The sequence below is a fragment of the Podarcis liolepis genome, assembly GCF_965112155.1.
Source record: "Podarcis liolepis genome assembly, chromosome: 2".
Lineage (NCBI taxonomy): Eukaryota > Metazoa > Chordata > Lepidosauria > Squamata > Lacertidae > Podarcis > Podarcis liolepis.
Window position 1 is genome coordinate 34,577,364 of NC_139555.1, and position 21,412 is coordinate 34,598,775.

Genomic DNA, 21,412 nt, shown 5'->3' on the forward strand with positions numbered 1-21,412 from the left:
TTTGAACTAGGCCCTACCAGGTTCATAGCTAGCAGTATACTGCTTGGGTTATGATTTCCTAAAAATGGAGTACCAACTTTATAAAGAAGCCTTGCAAAGGCAGAGGCAAGGTTGAACAGGCATGAGGAATCTGTATGGTCTTCTCAAAAGACCACAAAGCTGTCAAATAATATCAACAACATGTACACTGTATAAAGCGATGCACAGACAGACACAGATAACAGAGAAGTAGAGTCACCTTAAATGGAACCTGGAGGGGTAAGGAAAGAAGAGCAACATATGGATTTCCAGTCCCTGAATCATTAAATGCCCAATATTATGAAGTCAAGAGAACCTCTCGTCATAAGCTATTCTGTGGGCACAAGAGAGGGGTAGGGCAACCTACGGCCATTCAGATATTGTCAATTTATGGGCCCCAACATCCTTCACCATTAGCTATGCTGCTTGAGGCTGCTGATGGGAACTGGGTGCCCAACAACATCTGGAGGCCCACAGGTTTCCCACTCCTGGCATAAAGCGGGCAATGGGAATTGGAAGCACTGGGCACAAATCTATAGCCAGGACGGACTGGGTGAGCAAAAAGGTAAGAGGCACAGATTTGGACAGAGGCAGGTGACAGCCACAGGTAGGGCAGACCAACACAGCCATGACCAGCAGGGGTTTCTTTGACCTCTAATAACTGTGTAGAAAACGAAATGTTGGTCGGACCAATATGGCATGAAAAGCTGCACCATCCTATTTCCCTTCTCTGATAGTTAGGGGCACATAAGACGCCCTTTGCGTCTGGCCCTTCTGGCTTTAGCCCTACATCCTCTGCTCCAGGTTTCCCCCCCCCAAAAAAAAATACCCTACATCTCTGCCCCACCACTGTCCCCCTCTTTCCTTCTCCCTCCAGACCTTCCCTTTGGGGTGTCATTGCCTCTAAGGAGATCCAAGCATCCCTCACACCCCGCCATTCCCCACACCCCGGGGCTCCGGGTGCGGCTCTCTCCTGCGCCCCATGGATTGCTTTCCCGGCCCCGGGGGGAGGAGGGGAGGGCCGTGCTACCGGCGTCCGTTCCCCCACCCCACCCCCCCTTGCTCGGCGGAAGGGGAGAGGACGCGGGTTACTCACTCAGCCAGGACTCCAGGCTTTCCCCTTCCGCCTCCGCCATGTTGCCGGCCGGCCTGGAGACTCCGCCCCGCGCTCCGGCGACGCCACAGCCCGGCCGGGCCCGGCCCGGCCCCTGCGGAGGAAGGAGAGGAGAGGATCAGCGCCTCCACCTCCTCCTGCAAGGGCTAGTGCTCAGGCTCTCGTTGTTATTTTACTGAGCAGGAGATCGGCTCGATTTAAAAACACCCATCAGCTGAATAAATCATTGCTATTGTTCAATCCTCATGACCCTTGTTGTTGTTTCCTCCCCGTTCCGACTTTTCGGGTCACCTCCTCAAAAGAGCTTTCAAGAATAGGTGGGAACATATCCCCTCCCCAAAAAATCTCCATGTCAGAACTCTCTTATTTCAAATGCAGTATAAAGAATTTCCATTGCTCTGCAGAGCTGCAATATTCTGCAACAAGATGCAGCCTTTTAAGACAGCCCATCAATGGCACCGGAGCACAAAATTCCTGTTTCTCACGCCTGTCGCACTGCCTGCACAGTCTTCGTTTCTTTAGACTAGCAATACGTTGAATTTAGCGGGGTCGGCATTGGTTTTGCACAGTGAACTATACAGTGAGATCAGTTTCCGAGCCTTTACGCGGGCAAGGGGCAGCCTGTTTACGCCGCCTGAAGAAGAACAGAATAACGCTTGCGCAACGTTAAGGAAATAGCAACAGCGTGGCTTTCTGCCGGTCTTTTTCTTGCAAAAAGCTGCTATGCAAGAAGCCTGACCGGTGTGCAACTGCAAGAAAGCAAAGCGACCTTCTTTTCAGGCAGTAGCTTTGGACAGCCCTGGGTGGGGTCCTGGGGAGAGAAGCAAAATGGCTGCGTCCATGGTGGAGAAGCTCGGGGCAGCGAGGCAGCGGCTGTGCGGCTCCTGGAAGGTCTGGTTGCCCGGGTAAGAGAAACGGGGGACCGACGGGGTGGGAGAGGCTCCGGGAGAGCGGCTGGGAGGATTTGGATCTTGTGGGATGCAGATGCTCGTATCTGAGATCTGAGCTCCCACCCTGTTATCACTCCCTATAGAGCATCCTGGGTTATCCTTGCTGCGCCTCCAATGAGTCGCAGTATTGAGGAGATATTTGTCTAGCAAAGATCTCTAGTTAAGAGAATCAACTGCAATACGGAGCGGCAGAATAGAACGGCAGATAGCATGCTCGTTAAAAGTACACCCGTGTTTATGGTCCACGCCTCCTATGAGAACAAGAAATCTCATTTGAAAGAAAAGCTTATAGAAATCAAGAGAATATGTGCATGTATTGACACTCTATGTCCTTTTAAAATGTGGCTTTTTTGGGGGGGTGTTATTGGGTTGTTTTTATTTTGATTATATATATATTGTGTTTTTTATGTTGATCTTTTCTGTGAACCGGCCTGAGACCTCTGGGTATAGGGTGGTATATAAATTCTAATAATAATAATAATAATAATAATAATAATAATAATTTATTATTTAGGTTTTGTTTTCTATATAGCTCTGTTTTATATAGAACTGTTAATTCACGATACTGTTGAGTTTTCATTGTGAAAACAGCCCTCCCAAAGTTGACTTCTATATTTTCAATTGGCATGTTTATGTGACTTGCTATCAGAAGAGTTGTTTGTGGTGGACCTGCCGTGTCCCTCTTTAGGAAAGAAAGGGAATAATTTTGTACGTTATCCACATCTGCATACTAACGTGATAGATGTTAGGATATGGGCGAGCACTGTAGGGTCTTTTGGACTGGAGTATCTGGGGCACATTATGCAAGCCAACAACATTGACTAGCACAAACCTGAATCATAGAATTGTAGAGTGGGAAGGAAATTTCTCATTTTGTCAGGGCCTAGAATTCTGCTTAGCCCAGGATGCCACCAACGAACAAAACAAAAACAAAAAACTGTATAATTTCCTTAGTGCAATACTCACTTAAGATATGTCAGATCAGTGTGAAATGTACCAATGAGAACTATCTTCCTCTTACTCCATACTAGCATTGTGACATGGAGTTTAATCTGTCAAAAACGTTCATAGAATGGGTTGAAAAAAGCTGCTTGTAACTACATTCTAGCTATCCTAACAATGAATATGAAACTGAACTGTCTGATCCTATGTAGAAGCAGGTGTATCTAAGCCCAATGGATTTGGGTTACAGAATTGGATATGGGAATAGGATTTGCATCCAGAATGGTTTCACTTCTTCAGATTGAAAATATTTGTGTAACATTCTTTTTCTGCTTTTCACATCCTTTGTAGGCTGACTCAGGTCAGATGGAGCCGATACAGTCCCGTTTATCTTGAACCAGAAGTGAACAAAGAAGTGTATCATAAACTTCCAGAACAAATATCAGATGAGGAAAAAGCCAAATTGGAACTCAAAAAAGTCAGACCTATAAAAGCCACCGCTTCCAATGTCACCAGCTCTGTATTCTATGATCCAGTGATCAGGTCTGAATGCTGCCATACTTGATTGAATCTCGTCTTTTTGCCTATGTCTATCTCTTAACAAAGAAATCTCATTGATTTCATAATGTAGTTGGCCAAAGTATATTGGATAGTTGAAATAGCCAGGGAGTACAGCATCAAAATGTCCTAAAGTACTGGGGCTTAATGTGTAGTGATTTATTATAAATTAGACCAGTCTGGAATACTCCTGCTGGCTGCTGTTGGACACAGGATGCTAGGTCTGAACTGTGTTCTGACTTTGACGGTTCTTACTTTCTTTGCCAGTTAGGGCTATAGGCTGTTTGTACTGGTTTGCTTTCATCACCAAGTACCACTATGTGGGGAAGAAAGATTTGGCACCTTTACCAGAGGGCACTGTGGGGAAGCAGAAACATAGATGTGCTGGGTTGAAGAACCTCCCATTCCAGATGTCACTATCTGTTTCTGAATTGGGTGCTGCTGCCACCCATCAGCAGCCACATGCCTGCACGATGCCCTGTTGTGATGCAAAAGTAAGGATATTGTGCAACAGCACTCAGTGGCAGAAGCAGCAAACTGCCACCGATCTCTTGATCTTCCTCTCTAGGAATGTGCCAGGTGGATCAAAGGCATATAATGAGAAACTGATACTTTCCCCCCAAAACTCCATAAATGTTGGAATGCTTGATCAGTGTAATGGCAGAGTTTCGTTGCAGGGGTCTTATGCTGTGGTGCTGATAACAGGAATGCCATTTGTTTTCTCATTACAGCAAATTCACTAGCATGATGATGAAGGGAGGAAATAAAATTTTGGCCCGAAACATCATAAATCAGGTAAGTTAACTTCTCAGGTTTCTGCTACTTTCCCCCCACTCCACCCCCACATTAATGTCAATGTGACAAAGAGTATTCCCATTTTAAAGGCCATATATATTTATTTAAAGGCCATATTCCTTAGTCCTTTCATCCTTGTTCTCATTTTCAGCATCTCCACAGCTCTTGAATCTCCCTCCTGTTAGAGGCCTTGCAAACAGAATGACAAATCTTGCAGTATCGCAGGTTATATGTAACATCTGTCATTCCTTATGGAAAGGGGAAGTGCTGTAGGTGTGCAATTATTGTGAAATTTGTCTTTCAGCCTTAAATTCAGTCTAGACCAGGAACTTTCAGCTTTCTTTAAGAACCCTTGGGTTAGTTATAACATTTTTTTTTAATTGCAGAAAATGTCTGCTAGTGGCTCTGAGGCTTGAGAGTGTCTGGGCCAGATTTCCAGTAGTCATGAAGGAATGTTATATATTTATAAATTGAACTCTTGACTGAAAAAGCCCTCAAGGGCTTGGGTGCCACATGCAAGGGTAACATGCTGTGGTTGTGTCAATATTATTGCTAATGGAGTTTTTCACAGGAGAGGACGGGGGCTTTATTTTTAAGTGGTTTTTTTCCTCAATTAAGACTTTAGAAGCAATCAAGAGGAAGCAGCTTGAGAAGTACCATAAAGCGGAAGAGAAGGAAAAAGAAAACATTGAGTGCAATCCATACACTATCTTCCACCAGGCACTGAGCAACTGCCAGCCTGTCATTGGGCTGATGACTGTCCAGAAAGGAGGCAAAAACTACCAGGTAAGCAAGAAACTAATGATCTAGTGCAGGCAAGATGACCCTTCGGCCTCCAGATGTTCTATCCCTCATGATAGGCTATGCTTGTTGGGGTTGACAGAAGTTGTAGTTCAGCAACATCTGGAGGGCAAAAAGGTTCCTCATGCCTAATCTAAAGCAGCCCTGGCTTGTTGGCTTATCTTTCCCCCAAAGTAGAACCATTGCTATCATTAAGTATCCATAGCAGTCCACAGTTCCAGGGACTTCAACTTTCACCCATGTAGCCTCAGTTTCGGACTTTGCTCTGTTGCAGTTGGCAGTGAAACAATATAAACTTTATTACTTGCGCTGGTTTCATTTATTTTGATAGGAACATTCTATAGCATAATCAGCCCCTTGGTATTTTTCTTTTGAATCGCTTTGAAACTTGTATTATGTGATCTCCAGCGACCTGTAATATCCTGCCTATATGTGAACTTGAAACTTCTTGAGAACATCAGGTTTTAGTTTGAAAAGGTTGCTGAAAAAAATATTGGAAATGGGTTCTGAAAGGTTAAGCAACCAGAGGGTACAAGATAGGGACAGAAACCAATAAGCAGAGTGGAGTGTCCACCTCTAGGAGCTCACTTGCTGTGTTATGAAAGGACTATTGTTAGCTATTTTATTTATTAACGCTAGGAGCAGGGAAGGTGCTTGCAGGATTTTCTGCCTCAAGTGCCACAATAACTTGGTTGGCCTGGGGTACTATATAATTGGATTTTGTGGGGAGGGAACCTTTTGCTGCACTGCCTCAGGCAGCAAAATGCCTTAGGTAGGCCAGCCCCACTGAGTGCCTTCAAACCATTTCTTGTTTTGCAACTTTTGCTCGCCAGCTTGGCAGCCTTGATTTTCCCGCTGAAATTATCATCTAAAAATATCCAAAAGTTTTGCAAGTCAAATAAACATATTCAGGGTACTTAAGTGCTCCTAATTCTGTGCTAAATAAATTCTATTTATTTTAGATTTTATACCACCCTTCATCATAACATCTCAGGGCGGCTCGCAGAACAGAATACAGGATAAAAACAGTATAAATTCAATATAAAGTTATGTTAATCTCTGATGGGGTTTGTTTGTTTTTGCAGGTCCCAACCCCTTTGTCAGACAACCGCCGACGCTTTTTAGCCATGAAGTGGCTGCTCAGGGAATGCAGGGAAAACAAACACAGGCGGACATTTATGCACCAAAAGCTTTCCGAAGAGCTTCTGGCTGCCTTCAGCAATGAAGGGCCTATCATAAAGAAAAAGCATGAGTTGCACAAGATAGCAGAGTCTAACCGAGCCTTTGCTCACTACCGGTGGTGGTAGAGAATGGCAGCTGCAACATGTGAGGTCTGAGACTTTGCTACAAGACAAGGAAGGGAAATATATCCCATATGCCTTCCTTTGAATAGCACCAGCCTGGAAGGGCGACAATCCGGTTTCTCAACTGGCCCTTTGAAAAAAGAAACGACCTGAAGAAAATCATAAAATGCCTCATTTTTCTGACTTGCATAAATTAAAAATCCTGTTTACTCCATTTTCAGGTGACCTTGTCAGTACTGGGTCCTGTGTATATGCATCTTGGTTTCTCTAGTCTCTTTTGAGACAGAGGGTTTTGTTCACAATACAGAATGACCTAGTTAGCATCAAAGCAGTCTTCAGGGGGATTGTAAAAGAGGTTACAATTCTGTACTCCTCAGCAGTGGCTTTTGGCAGCATGCTAGGCTGAAGTAGAACCAGGCTGAAAATTAAGTTGTAAAAGATTGAAACTGCATCCTGGTCTTCTCCTTGTATGTCTCGTGAATGGTCTTTCTCTACAGTGCCTTTGGGCCATTGGTTAGTTGACCCTGGCATGTGATAATGAATGAACAACTAGCTTAAAATTGATCTCACTTAAAGTGTGCTTAACTTCAATATGTGGTATGAATAGCTTTCCTTTGGCTTGATTCACACATGCCTATTCATCACATGCTTAAAAGTTTTATTTGCAGTATCTTACCTAAGATGGCCCATAGAATTATGTGAGCCATCATTTGATGTTGCAGTCATCAAATAAGGAACATACATGAGAGAACAGCCCTTAGAGGAAGCCATTTCCAAAGAACAGCCTCTGTATACATCATAAAGCATCCTTGTAAATAAATTCACAAAAGTTATCTCCCCCTCCCCATTTTTTTTTACTAGCTCCCCTGACTCCATAATACATATTCTGACCTAGAAAAAAGAAAGCGAAAGAACCAACTTTGATAAAAACCTCTGCCAGGTCACTTAGAGACAATTCTTGTTTGCCATAAGCAACTAGACAAGTGATTATTTATAACTCTACTATTAAACAGCTTTCTGTTTGATGGATGGCAATGAGAGACTATATGCAGATGTGTAAAATGTTTATTTTTAAAAGTTCCAAAGAGAACCAATCTTAACAAATGTACAATACTGTTGTTCAAAGTCGCTGTTGTATAAAAGTTACAAAATCAGTTTCTAGCTACATGTTCCCAAGGGAATAATTCTGCTGTGGAGTGAGGCTTTCGAACAGTGTTGGCTTCACACCTCCTGCAGGGAGAAGGCACTGCCTTTAGCTGTTAGCTACACCTGAGCTGGCCAGCAGTTGGGAAGAAAGGAGTAAGAGCATATTGGGGGCTGCAGGTTAGAAAGCAGTTGAGCATTCTTCTCCTGCAGCTACGGAAGAATCAATATACTCATGAAAGCATCCTGTTAGAAAAGAAAGTGCTGGTTAAGTGTCAGGGTTTGGACCCTGGCATGCTGTTACAAAATTATTAAGCAGCACACATGGAGCCAATAACTGGGTACCAATCTTTACAATACTCTTGTGAATAAGCCACACCGCAGTCATGAATTTGTCCCCTGACCTCAGGAGAACATTGTGTACATAATAAGAGCCCTGTTGGATCAGATCACAATCCTATCCAGTCCAGAATTCTGTTCCCATGTGCGGCCAATTGGCTGCCTATGCAAAGCCCATAAGCAGGAAATGGATCATGATAGCACTCTCCCCTCTTGTATTCCTCTGCAATTGGTATTCAGAGGCAATAAATAGCCATCATGCCTAGTAACCACTGACAGCTTTATCATGAATGAGTCTAATCCCTCCTTAAATACATCCAGGTTGGCACATCTTTGGGTAGGGAATTCCATAATTTATGTACTGTGCGAAGGAAGCCTTCATTTTGTCTGTCCTGCCTCTCCTACCCTTTAGCTTCTTTGGGTAACCCTGGGTTGTAGTATTACATAGCCTCTTTAAGAATCTAAAACCATAAGCAAATTTAAACAGGGCTGTTATTATGCAGCCAATAAGCAGAGAGAAAGACTGCCCCTCTCCCAATCCTAAATATATTTTCTTGGAAATGAGGCCCCTTGATTCTGATAGCATATACTTCCACGCTAAGTGAGACGCAATCAACCCACAAAGGCCTCCTGGGGTTGTCTTATTTCAGACTGCCAGTTGGGGGTGACATGACTGAATGCTCTTCTTCAAAAAACACCTTGCTTTTGCAATGCTAGCATGGCAAAGAGAAGAGTTCCAGGCTTGCCCTGCCATGCTACTTTGTGTGTTCAGGGAGGGGTAGTCTAACTGCATCAGGGAGCATTTTAAAGCAGTCCAGTTCTGAACCACCTATCAATGAAATTGGTGTTATACACCTAGAATTGTCGCTTCCAGGTGTATTATTTTCCTATGACAAAGGAAAGGGAATAAAGCAGCCCCCATTTTTCAAATTGCACCATTGTTTGTGAGAACAATGCATACTGTTTTTAATACTAATCTGTCACAAAAGTATTTCCACCCCTGCGTGCATGCTAGAAGTGAAAAATCTGCCTTTAAAAAAACAACAAGGAGTAGGACAATAAAAGAGAAAGTCTCTGTTGTAGGTTGTTAATAGAAGAACTAGTACCTGAACGAGCCACCTTTCTTTGATTTCAGAACAGTGGTAAAGTTTCTGATACCCCTCGTGCCTCATAGTGAGTGCATGTAAACAGAGAGCAAACGAGGCTCCTGAAAGCAGCCAAAATGGGTTTACAAGGCAGGAAATTGAAATGCCATGCTTGGGCTTTGATTACAGAATCACCTTCTCAACCGAAGGGCAAACAGAACAGCTATGGAACAGAGCATAAAATAACAAACTGCCACATGCTGCAGAGGGAGACAGATTCTTAGGCTTACTGTGCTTTTGGAGTAAATAATGTTATCACCAGGCTGGTTTTCAACCATAGCCTTTTTTGTTTTAAGGCTGAATACATTAAAATTAGTATATACAAGTAAGCTTCTCGTAGAGAACTACCCTGTGTCAAATGTCAGTCCAGCTTGCGGCAGTGATTAATACAGGTTCCTATTTAGTGCAACACGATGGGAGCGGCAGTGGCAGAATGCGACCCTTTTCTCCTCTCCCAGCTCCCCAATTTCAGCCAGCGCAAAAGATCTATCGAGGGAGCAAGTTATACATTCTATATACAAAAAGTGCTAGGGTTTGGGTGGAGGGGAGGGAAGTATTAAAAATAATTGCAGCTTTGTTGTTGTTATGTGAAGTTTGCTGGTGCAAAGGTTCAGAGTGGAAATTCAGACTCTGGCTTTGGGCAGCATGAGCCAGGGTGAGCAAGTGGCTGCTCAATCTGCGACCTCACTGTAATAGTACTTCTGGGCTGCATCTGTCATTTTCCAGTCGGCAGCCCGGAACTCAATGATCTCAAGCAAGAGTAGCTGGGAAAGGGAGGTAAGGCCCTCCTGCAGGAGGAAACCGTCTCGCAGGAGGGAAAAAAGCTCATCCATCCTCTGCGTGTTCATCTTCTCAAGTTGTTCACCAATGCGGTGTAGCTGCAACACCAGACAGTCCACCTTAATGGAAGGAAATGAAAACGCTTCTGTTAAGAATTGGGGTGGGTGGGGGGTGCTGCACAGAAATGTCTCATGTTGGCATCCTGGCACTAAATCAGAAGAGAAGGGAAAAAATAAAGTAAGCTGCTAAACCGAACCTTGGGCTGCATTTTTTGGGATTTATTGCATTTTGGTTGTGTTCTTTGGATGTGCTTTTATTTCTTGTCTATGACTACTTTTGTTATATTTGTAATTAACTATTGTTATCGTGCTGCAAGATGCCTTGAGCATGGTTTTAATTATGGAGAGGCAGCATGCAAATAAAATGATGGTTGGGTGGATGCAGTATTTTTTTCCTTTAAAAAAAAAAACCTTTAGGGGTACTCTCACTTTGACTCAAGGAAATCACCATTTTATCGTTCAAATCGGGGGAAATATATTCAATAAATGGACAAAAGTACAAAGATTCACAAAATGTTTAGGGGTATGCGTCCCCCCAGAAAAAAGCACTGGGTGGATGTGTGTAGAAACTAGCCTACTATACAAAGGGAAAATTTGCATTCATTGCTCCAGGCTTAAGAAAGATTCCCACCCCTGGCCTAAAAGTTGTCCACCTTCCAATCCTCTTTCCCAGGTGCGTTCTCACAGGAAAGCAACCTGCTTTTGTCCCCACTGTGCCCTGAGAATACAGTGGTACCTCTAGATATGAACAGGATCCGTTCCGGAGCCCCGTTTGCATCTAGAGGTAAATGTAACTAGCGACGGTACGTCTGCGCGCGCAAGTGCACATCGATTTTCGTCGCTTCTGCGCATGACGTCTGCGCATGTGCAAGCGGTGAAACCCGAAAGTAACGCACTCCGTTACTTCCGGGTTGCCGAGGAGCGTAACTCGAACGCGCTCAACTCGAAGCATATTTAACCCGAGGTATGACTGTACTCACCTCTTCCTCTTTCCGCAGGCTCTCTGGCTGCGCCAGTCGGAACAGGCAGTCGTAAACTGGGTTCACCAGTGCCATCATGGGCATGTTATTGACCTGTGGAATAGGCAGGGTGCACTTGTCAACTATCGCTCAGAATCACTGTGGAATTGTTAGAGAGCCCCTCCCTGTGTGTGTGTCTCAAAAATCCCAGGAAGGTGGCTGTGTGTGCTAAGTCTCTTGAAACAAGAACAAGCAAGAGCATCTCTGGCACCTTAAAAAAACTGTCACAAATACACAGCCTAGAGCCCTTTTGCATCAGATGCATGATTCCTTGACATCCCATCAGATGTCAAGGAAATAAACAACTATCCGACTTTTAGAAGACATTTGAAGGCAACTCTGTTTAGGGAAGTTTTAAATGTTTGAAGTTTTGTTCAGGTTTTTTTTATGTTCTGTTGAAAACTGCCCAGAGTGGCTGGGGAAACCCAGCCAGATGGGTGGGGTAGAAATAATAAATTATTATTATTAAAATTATTATAACAAGAAGGACCAAACTGCAAGGACCCCCATGGCAGGCTGCTTCTTAAAGCTGTCCTGCTGCTACATCTAGACCATGAACCTTTCGGACTGCAAGAAGAATTTCTGTACAAGTGACAAATGCAAAGAACACCCAGTTGCACTCATTTGAATTAAGGCCTCCTGTGGCAGCCCCATTTCAGGTGAGTGCCCCAGATGTGGAATGCTTTTCCCACAGAGGTTGCCAGGCACTCACCTTATCATCCTTTGGGTGCCAGGCAAATGCCTTTTTACTTCCCCCAAGTATTTTAGATGCACATTTAATTCCGTTCAATGTTTTATGATGCTTTTTTCAATCTTGCTGGATTGAATGGCAGCATTAAAACAAAAACAAAAAACAACCCTAAACACAATCACATTCCCTCATTATGAGAGCAGCGCATGAACTAGCCCCAGGTCTGGATAATACAGTGGATGCTTGGGTTGCGAACGTGATCCGTGTGGGATGCACGTTTGCAACCTGCAGCGGCGCATCTGCGCATGCATGGTTGCGATTTGATGCTTCTGTGCATGCGTAAAGCGCAATTTAGCACTTCTGCGCATGAGCAACCGTTCCGGTACTTTCAGGTTTCGGTGCGCCCGTAACCTGAAAAAACACAACCTGAAGCGTCTGTAACCCGAGGTATGACTGTACACCAGTTCTGAAGTTTGGTCTTACCCTCAGGTAGTCAAAGATGTTACAGATAAAAGTGACATAGCAGATCCAGGCCTGGAGGGAACGGGCTCGCAGTTCATCCCGGTCTTTATACTCCTGCTGAAGTCGGTTGAGGAGCCCCCGCCGAAAGACACTCTGGCCCACCTGTTTGCTCTCCGCCTGCGACAAAGGCAAAGAGGTGAAGCGCCAGAAGGATGCTGTGTGCAATCTCAGCTGTGGCAGCAGGCTGTCTGGGCTTATCTCTCTCTCTCTTTCTCTTCCTCTCTCATGCTTCAAAACACACCACCGTGCAGAAAAAGTTATGGCACGATGAAGCAGGAGCCTATAGGTGCAAAAAAGTTCAGAGGGGAGGCAAAACCGAGACAGGTCACTAATGGGAGTTTTGCTCACCACGTCTGGTCTGGAGTTGAAGGGATAGATTCACCTTCTTGCCCTCTCACAGCTGGGCTGGGCACCCAAAATATTCAGCAGGGCAGGCCAAACCAAGCTCCATCTGCAGGAAAGGAAGCATGGCTGGTGGTAGAGCCAAAGTGAACAGCATGCACATCTAGAACGGCTTTTATGCAACCTACAGGCTCCTTTTGTATATCCCTAACAGATACACACACACACACACACACACACACACACACACACACACACATGTTTATGTATGTGTGTGTATATACACACATGCACAAGTTTTCCCGCAGCCTCTTCACTATGTTTTCTTGGGAAAACTCCCCAGCCCTCTGGACTTGTAGAAAATATTATTTCATGTTGAGTTCTTGCTTTAACAAAAAATCAATAATGATGCAGTAACGTCGCTTCCCTCTGATCTCACCCAAGTACGTCTCATCCTTGCACCAACCATGCTAGAGATACAAAACAAGAAAAGCAAAAGAGAGGGCAGGAACATCTAAACAAAAACTGACTAAGAGATGGTGAGATGCATTTTTTAAATCACTTGCAGCAATGTTGGCCTCCCCTTGCAAGACCACTTATATCATAGGGAAATTTTACCAATGGCACCACACCCTACAAAGTATCACTGGGGGTGATCCCAAAAGGGTGAATTTCTACTGCTGCTCCAACGTTTTTGAATACCTTCCCTCTGCCATATATGAAGCATCATCAATTATTTGCTTCAGATGTCTAGTAAAGATGTATCTTCTCATGCATGCTTTCACTACTCTGTAAGAATGGATCCTTATATCTGGATTTCTGTTTTTATCGCATTGTTTTATTTTGGTTTTTTTTATTTGTTTCTTATACATGGCTTAGATTTTTTTTAAAAAAAATATTGTTTAGAAATACTTTTAAATAAAACAGTGTATATGAATAGTATGTTATTTATATGCAAATAAAATTTTCAGAATAGTTGCATATGGTGAACAGCTGTGCTGTGAAAACTACCAGTTTCCAAAACATGGCATGCTCATTCTCCCACCTGGATGATGGTGTAGCAGATGCGCCCGGCCTCTTTGCTGAACACAGAGTCTTTGAGGGACTGGTCCACAATTACGTTGGCAACCTTCTCCAGATCTACACTGCTGGGGTCTGCAGAAGAAGTGTAACGCTATCAGTGCTGCCTCAAAACAAGCATACCTTTGCATCATTCTGTATGTTTAAAATTGTACAATAACCACTGGGTTCCTTCTTTTTTGCTGGATATTTTATTTATGGATCAAAACTGTCTCTGTAGGAATGGTGGTGTTTCCAAACCTTTCTGCATCACAAATCTCCTGGAAGGAAGAGTGATCTGCTATTCCGTTTTAAGGGCAGCAGAAATCCAAGGCCAAGAGGTGAGTGACATGCCTGAGCTGTGTCATATCTGCCCCCTCAAATTTAATCCAGTTTCAAACTGCCACTAATCCCAACAAAGCAAACATCAGGACCCGTAGTTCCATAAAGAGCTTAGTCATTCTAATGAAGTATTTTCAGCATTCTCGTTATATTACATTCCTAGGATACTTTGGAAAAACCATGACCTCACAGGTAGGCAAAAAGGTGTCCTCCAGGTGTTGTTGAAATATGGCTCCCACTCGTCCCACCTTGCCTAGCCAAAGGTCAGGGATGGTGGTGAGAAGCAACAGAAGTTGGAGAAGGCTGCTCTAGAGCACTGCTCTATAGCACTATTGCTGTCTCAATAGTAGAATCTTACATATATCAGTTCAGCTGCTTCTTTTGCTTTCTCTGCTGCAGACTGAATTGGGACAGCCATGCACATGCCTTATCAGAGTATAGCACTTCGTAGCTTACGTTACAAATCTACCTGAACTCACCTGTAGTCAAGAGTGCAGCAGCAAACATTATCTACCCAAACATTTAAATCTATTATTATCAGCACTATCTGTTTGAAGACTAGATATTAAATGGACATACAGTGGTACCTCGGGTTAAGTACTTAATTCATTCCACAGGTTCGTTCTTAACCTGAAACTGTTCTTAACCTGAAGCACCACTTTAGCTAATGGGGCCTCCCGCTGCTGCTGCTGCGCCGCCTCTGCATGATTTCTGTTCTCATCCTGAAGCAAAGTTCTTAACCTGAGGTACTATTTCTGGGTTAGCAGAGTCTGTAACCTGAAGCGTATGTAACCTGAAGCACATGTAACCTGAGGTACCACTGTACAGAGTTCTAGTGTTATGAGAGGGGGAGAATAACTTCTCTATCCACTTTCTCAATATAGTGCATAATTTTATCATGTCTCCTCTCACTTGTCTTTCATTGTTGTCCCCCCTTATTCATTTTAAAAGTCCCAGATGCTTCAAACCGTGTCTCATAGCGGGAGTCGCACCATCCCTTTGATCATTTTGGCTCCCCTCTCCAAACCTTTTCTAACCCTGAAGAAGATTTTAAGGAATGGGCAATTCATATCAGAGCACACACAACCCTTCACAATGTTGACAGGCCCAAACAGCTCCAAATCTAGCAGTGAATTATGCTTGATTCATGGCAATGGGGAGGATGGACAGGGGGGAAAACAGGGAGGGGGAGGGAGAAAAGGGAGAGATACTGACCTTTGAGGGCTGTTTTGAGTAGCTGCTGAATCTCTGTATCAAACGTGTGTATTTTATATTCTTCTTTGCCTGTGTCCCCCATCTCTTTCCCTCCTTCAGTGGCGACAGATCAGGGGAGCAGCTGAGTTAGTGGTAACTGTGGGGAGAGAAGCGATCAGGTACTGATTATCCCGGAAAGGGAAGGAGACGGTATTAGCCATGGCTTTTCAGATGCTCTCATTCTCCACTGAACAGGAAAATGGAACTGCCAGTTACACTGGAGTTCCTGAAATGAAACTACATTCCTCATAACAAAGAAAAACTTGTTAAAATCTCCTCAGACAAGGATGGTACTTCTGCTCCCCCCCCCCCGCCCCCCATTATCTCTGTTCTATCTACAAGGGTGTTGGGACTTTTTTGCTATTTCACCCACTTAAGATTTAAGGAGGGAACGCCTTTGTTTTTGGCCAAAAAATCCAGGCTTACCTGCCCACCCTGTTCAGTGCCAAACCAAATTTAACTGCCACCTCGCCCCCTGAATACTGAATAGACAACAGGCCAAACGCATCATTGCTCACTCATCAGAATTCCGCAGCTGTGACATGTGTTTTCACTGCAATCGGGGAAAAGTGAGGTGACAAAACAAGGGATGCTTCCAGCGAAAACATATAGCACTCTGGGATCTATGCAAAAGGATGTGGGGTGGGAATGCAGAAGAGGAAACAACTGTGCTCCTTTCCCACTGGGTTTCCAGTTAGTTTCTGTCACTCCAAAGGTCTTTGGCTTTACTTCAAGTGGCTAGTCCTCTGCAACTCTTAGCCCTTGGTTATATCTCATAACTCCTCCTTGTTCTCAGTATTCAAGCTCATCTGTCACTCGCCCCTTCTGATGGGGATTGCCCATGCACAAAGCACAACAGGACCAGGGACACTATTTTAGTAGAGAGGAACACATTCAGGTTAGTTAGTAGGTGTTAGGGACAAGATTAAGCATGTACAAAGGCCTGCAAAACATTCACGATGATATGACAAATGAGCAGAATTTTTAAAAAGCATTTGTTATGCATATTTTCTATAATTTAATAACAGCTATGTACATTTATGGATATTTGTTTATTCCATATGTCTGCCACATTTTCTTCAAGGAGCTCAAGGCATACATGGTTGTCTCCCTCTTCAATTAATCCCACAATAACTCTGGGGGGTAGGTTGGTCTGAGAGGCAGTGACCAGCCCAAAGTTTTGGTGATCAAGTGGAGATTTGAATCCTGGCCTCCCAGGTCCTAGTCTGACATTTTACCCAGTCTTTCTCAACTTTTGGTCCCCAGATGTTGTTTAACTACAGCTCCCATCATCCCTGACCACTGATTCCGCTAGCTAGGGATGATGGGCATTGTAGTCCAACAACGTCTGGGGACCCAAGAGGTTGAGAAAGGCTGATCTAATCACTTCACCACACTGGCTCTCGCAAGCCTATTTTCATACAGTTTTCCATACAATACTAACAAGACCCAACCTGAACTGCTGATATCAGATAGGATCAAGGGCTTTCTGGTTGGTGTTGCTACCGGTATATTATTTTAGTAGTAGTAGTGATAGTAGCACTTAATCCTGCTCTTCAAAAAAAAATTCCCAGGGTGGCTTACAAAGTAAACAACAGCAACAACATAATAAAGCAATAAAAACCACTCATCACATGATACAAACAGTAGAAACAAAAAGAAGAAATAAAAACTTCTAAAAAAAGATAAAGCAGATTAAAGCAGATATGAGGAAAGAAGAAGAAGAATTAATTTCTACCCCGCCCATCTGGCTGGGTTTCCCCAGCCACTCTAGGTGGCTTCCAACAAAATATAAAATATACAATAAAACCAGACATTAAAAACTTCCCTAAACAGGAAGGGTTTGGATTTGATATCCCGCTTTATCACTACCCGAAGGAGTCTCAAAGCGGCTAACATTCTCCTTTCCCTTCCTCCCCCACAACAAACACTCTGTGAGGTGAGTGGGGCTGAGAGACTTCAGAGAAGTGTGACTGGCCCAAGGTCACCCAGCAGCTGCAGGTGGAGGAGCGGAGACGCGAACCCGGTTCCCCAGATTACGAGACTACCGCTCTTAACCACTACACCACACTGGGTCTTCGTATGTCTTCTACAAGTCAGATAGTTGTTTATTTCCTTGACATCTGATGGGAGGGCATCTCACATCTCGTAGTGAGGGAACTACCAGAAGGCCCTCGGAGCTGGACCTCAGTGTCTGGGATGAACGATGGGGGTGGAAACACTCCTTCAGGTATACTGGGCCAAGGCCATTTAGGACTTTAAACACTTTGAATTGTGCTCGGAAACGTACTGGGAGCCAATGTAGGTCTTTCAGAACCGGTGTAATATGGTCTCAGTGGCCGCTCCCAGTCACCAGTCTAGCTGCCGCATTCTGGATTCACTGTAGTTTCCGGGTCACCTTCAAACGCCCCATGTAGAGTGCGTTGCAGTAGTCCAAGCGGGAGATAACCAGAGCATGCACCACTCTGGTGAGACAGTCCGCAGGCAGGTAGGAAACCCAGCCAGATATAAAAAATAAATTGTTGTTGTTGTTGTTGTTATCATCAGCCTGCGTACCAGATGGAGCTGGTAGACAGCTGCCCTGGACACAGAAATTGACCTGGGCCTCCATGGACAGCTGTGAGTCCAATTGACTCCCAGGCTGCACACCTGCTCCCTCAGGGGCACAGTTACCCCATTCAGAACCAGGAAGTCCCCCACACTCGCCTGCCCCCTGTCCCCCCAAAACAGTACTTCTGTCTTGTCAGGATTCAACCTCAATCTGTTAGCCATCCATCCTCCAACTGCCTCCATTGGGAGGGAGCTTTCCATAACCTGGGCACCATCACTAACGTCTTCTCACCAATAGCCGTTGGCTGTACCCCCAATGCCAGGGGGCATCCAAATAATGGCCTCTGTTGCATTATCTGTAGGCACATGTGGAGACAGGTGGTCCTTCAAACTGGGAAGGACTTTAAATGTCAAAATGAACACTCTGAATTGAGCTGTAAATGGGCAGGGAGCTTGTGCTAATCGATGGAAGCACCAGCATGATGTGATTAAAACTGGCCCTGGTCCCAGTTAGCCATCTAGCAGTAAGTATCAGAATGCATATCACACTGCAGCAGTCTAATCTGAAGGTTAACAGAGCACAGATTCCTCCCTCAAGGTAGGGTCACAGCTGGTACAGTCACCCAATCTGGCAAAAGGCATTCTCAGGCTCAGAAACAACCAGGGACAAAGGCAGCCCCAGACTTTGAAATAGCTATAGTAATGTTATCAGCATAGTGCAGGCACACCTTTTCTACTAAATGACAACAACGAAGGGATTCGTCCCTTTGGCATACATACAGTAATTCAGAGCCAGTTCCTTTGATATACCTGCAAGTGACTTCTTGAACAAAATCCCTGTGTACATTTACTCACATAACTTCAGCGGGACTAAATCCTGCAAATTCACCCCTTTGGCTCCGGGAACATGTTTCAACTTTATAATTCACAGAAGGGGATCAGTACAGCTTTGCTGTGACAATGTTCACATATAAAGGTTGCTTTTGTGAACTATAGCTTTTGTTCTCTTTTCTGATAGTCAGCTGCTAGTGTATAATGTCAGAATGCACTTTAGATGTGACCTGGCTACAGATATGGGTACTCCTGAAATGTAAAGTCACAGTATGAGAGACCAAGTGGGGGATAGCAACTACTTCTACTACTACTACTAAATTTCTATTTCTATACAGTTGTTAAACCATGCTTGGGTTCCAGACTACTCCCATAATACTCGGGTTTCTGCACATACCAGATCTGCCACACAAACATCTGTGCTTAGTTCATGGCAGTTATTACATGCAGAAGATAAACATTATCAGTGCTGCAAGGTTAATGATTTCTGTGCATGACAACTTGCCATCAACCATGTGCAAAGGGGACTCCTGTCAAAATATAAGTAAATCAGTACCTCACAATCCTCTGCTGAGTTTGCGTAGGTGCTGATTTGGCCACAAGGCCCCCTAGTTCTGTGACAAAGCCCAGGAATAAATTTCCAGCAAAAAAAAAAAAAAGGGGGGGGGGAGATCATAGCGAGCAAGGACTAGGATATATTATCATACCAGCCTTTCTCAAAGTCATTCCCTCCAGATGATTTAAACTACAACTCCCATGCTTCCTGTATGCTAACTGCAATGCTAACTGGGGCTGAGTTGTAGTCCAAAACACCTGGAAGGCACCACATTGGAGAAGATTGAAACTGACCATGCTGGGAGAGGTAGTATAATGATCTGACTCAGTATAAGGCACCTTTGTAGACATTATCTCAGCAAAGGTCTGGTGGGCAGTTATCCTGGATTACAGAGATTACAGATTAGATTGTTGTTGTTTGGCCTTGCCATTTTTGTCAGTTGTGGTAATTTCAATGGGATGTATTAAAAAAAAAAAATGACAAGGAGATTCAAACCATGATCCCTTCAAAAGGCATACATAAGTCAGAACGGGCTCGTTCATACTACAGCTGGCCAAAAGCTCCTTTATGAGTCATGGGGATGTTCTGACAATATGCTGAAAGGATTGCTAAGATTAGACGGGCGAGCATGGGCATGCCAGGTCACATTCCCTTCTACATTGCTGGACGAGTTACATGCACAGCCCAACTGTGCGCACAGGTTTTACAGGGGCCAAAGATGTAAACCAGACGGGAAGGAGACATATTTTGGGCACAACCTGCTGAAGACAGAGTTGTTTGACTATGTGCCACAACTACCTTTCAGCCTAACCTATCTCATAGGGGTCGTGTGAGAATAAAATGGAAATTGGGGGAGGAAACCTATGTACGCCACTTTGAGCTCCCTGGAGGAAAAGCGGGATATAAACAGAATAAGAATAAGAATAAGCATCTGAACTTGCACAGAGAAAGATCGCTTGTAAAGTCCAGAAAGCCCAAGTCAGGAAGGCAGATGGGAGAGAAAATGCTCCACGCCCGTTAAGAAGCAGTCGTTTCTTTCTGAAACTAACAAGGAAGAGAGATTTTCAAATGTCACCAACCTGCTTTGTTGGGGGTTTTTTTATGCCTCCACTTTCAGGACTGGAGTGAGGTGCATCTTTACGAGGGAACATCAGCCCGCCCAGCCCAGCCCAGCCAGCTAGTCAGCCCCCCCTCACCCTAATTCTTTTTGGTTTCTGGTTCGGGTCGGTGGAGGTAGATCAGGAAAAAGCCCACAGCCATGAAGAACAGCAGCAGGAGCAGGAAAGGCAGCAACTCAAGCATGGAGTGCAAATGCAGGATGGGCATCCTGCACGAAATCGACCCGCCACCAGCAAAATAAAAACAATAATAATGTTCTTTTAAAAAAATCGCCCAGCTGCTGCTGCTCTCCCTTACTTTTCACCCGCTTTTGGTGTCAGGCGGAGACTCCTGGAAGACGAATTCTTTCCATTGCTTGCAAACCCGGAGGGTTTCCTCTTAGGTCATTTCCTAGCAGGCTGAGCCAAGCGGGAGGAGAGTTTGTGATCGGGAGGCGGCGGAGGCAGCGCCACCTGCTGGAAGGTTCTGAGCAGGGCTTGGAGGGAATTTTCCTGCCTGGGTCGTGAGGCGTTTTGTTTTTTTTAATTAGTTTTTTTAATAAAGATTTTCCTGCATTAACAAATAAACAGGGGAAAGCACGTGTCCTTTCAACTTTCAGCTTCACAGTTCGTTTACATGTAGTGTTGTATTTGTCGTTTCACATGGAACCTGAGAAGCCCGCCAAGCGGGTGCAAAGCAAGTGTGAGGGACGGAGCCAGACAGAGAAATGAAATGGTGGCTCAGAGAGAGCAGAGCCATTTGCCTATTGCACCTCACGAGCCACACATCGGTCTGACAGTGTCATTGACCCTGCACACACGCGCGCGCGTTATTAAAGGCGCACTCCTGAACGTATTCGGTTTTAAGCAGCCCCCCTGTGAATATGCCTGAATATTGAAGCCCTCCCCAGGCGCTTCTCTATTGTTGCCGCCTTTTGGAAGCGAGGAGCTTGTTGTGCATTTTGTGTTTTTATCTTGTATTTTTATGCTGTGAACGGCCCTGAGATCTACGGATGAAGGGCGGTATACAAATTTAATAAATAACAATGATAACAAAGCAACAATTTCCAGCAGCAACGTCCCCTGGGTGGGGGCTCCTTTTACACAGAGGTGTTTGCCTATGGTTGGCTCTGCTTAATTGTAGGTGCTCCAGTCAAGGCTTTATACAGGCTTTCTGCCAGGACTTGAATGGATGAGCAGA

General features: G+C 44.5%; 3 protein-coding genes across 11 annotated transcripts in view; 1 reads left to right on the forward strand and 2 right to left on the reverse strand.

Annotated features, from left to right (window-relative positions):
- The window catches only part of LOC310699477 (ADP-ribosylation factor-binding protein GGA3-like), a 29,662-nt gene extending 27,954 nt beyond the window's left edge, over positions 1–1,708 (reverse strand). Inside the window, exon 1 of one of the 6 annotated variants that reach the window (XM_083487376.1) lies at positions 1,115–1,708. In XM_083487376.1, coding sequence (XP_083343502.1) covers positions 1,115–1,154 — 40 coding nt within the window. In that variant the 5' untranslated portion in view covers positions 1,155–1,708. Of the gene's footprint in view, positions 1–889; positions 1,054–1,114 lie in introns of those variants that run through there. The other 5 variants (XM_083487374.1, XM_083487381.1, XM_083487380.1 and 2 more) reach the window with 5 other exon arrangements.
- A 203-nt stretch (positions 1,709–1,911) lies between these two features.
- On the forward strand, positions 1,912–10,328 carry MRPS7 (mitochondrial ribosomal protein S7). The gene is made up of 5 exons (XM_083487391.1): positions 1,912–2,037; positions 3,376–3,567; positions 4,314–4,377; positions 4,996–5,163; positions 6,264–10,328. Exons 1-5 carry the CDS (start codon positions 1,961–1,963, stop codon positions 6,483–6,485), a joined length of 723 nt encoding a protein of 240 aa, XP_083343517.1. The 5' UTR covers positions 1,912–1,960; the 3' UTR covers positions 6,486–10,328.
- On the reverse strand, positions 7,530–20,685 carry MIF4GD (MIF4G domain containing). 4 transcript variants are annotated; one of them, XM_083487393.1, is made up of 6 exons: positions 20,194–20,685; positions 15,139–15,274; positions 13,568–13,677; positions 12,142–12,297; positions 10,929–11,021; positions 7,530–10,008 (listed from the first exon to the last, which is right to left on the reverse strand). In XM_083487393.1, the coding sequence occupies exons 2-6, from the start codon at positions 15,218–15,220 to the stop codon at positions 9,781–9,783; spliced, it is 669 nt and encodes a 222-aa protein (XP_083343519.1). In that variant the 5' UTR covers positions 15,221–15,274; positions 20,194–20,685; the 3' UTR covers positions 7,530–9,780. The 4 variants fall into 4 exon arrangements, with proteins under 4 accessions (XP_083343519.1, XP_083343518.1, XP_083343520.1 ...); XM_083487392.1 differs by having other exon boundaries at positions 20,531–20,683; XM_083487394.1 differs by having other exon boundaries at positions 20,311–20,581.
- Between the last annotated feature and the right edge of the window lie 727 nt (positions 20,686–21,412).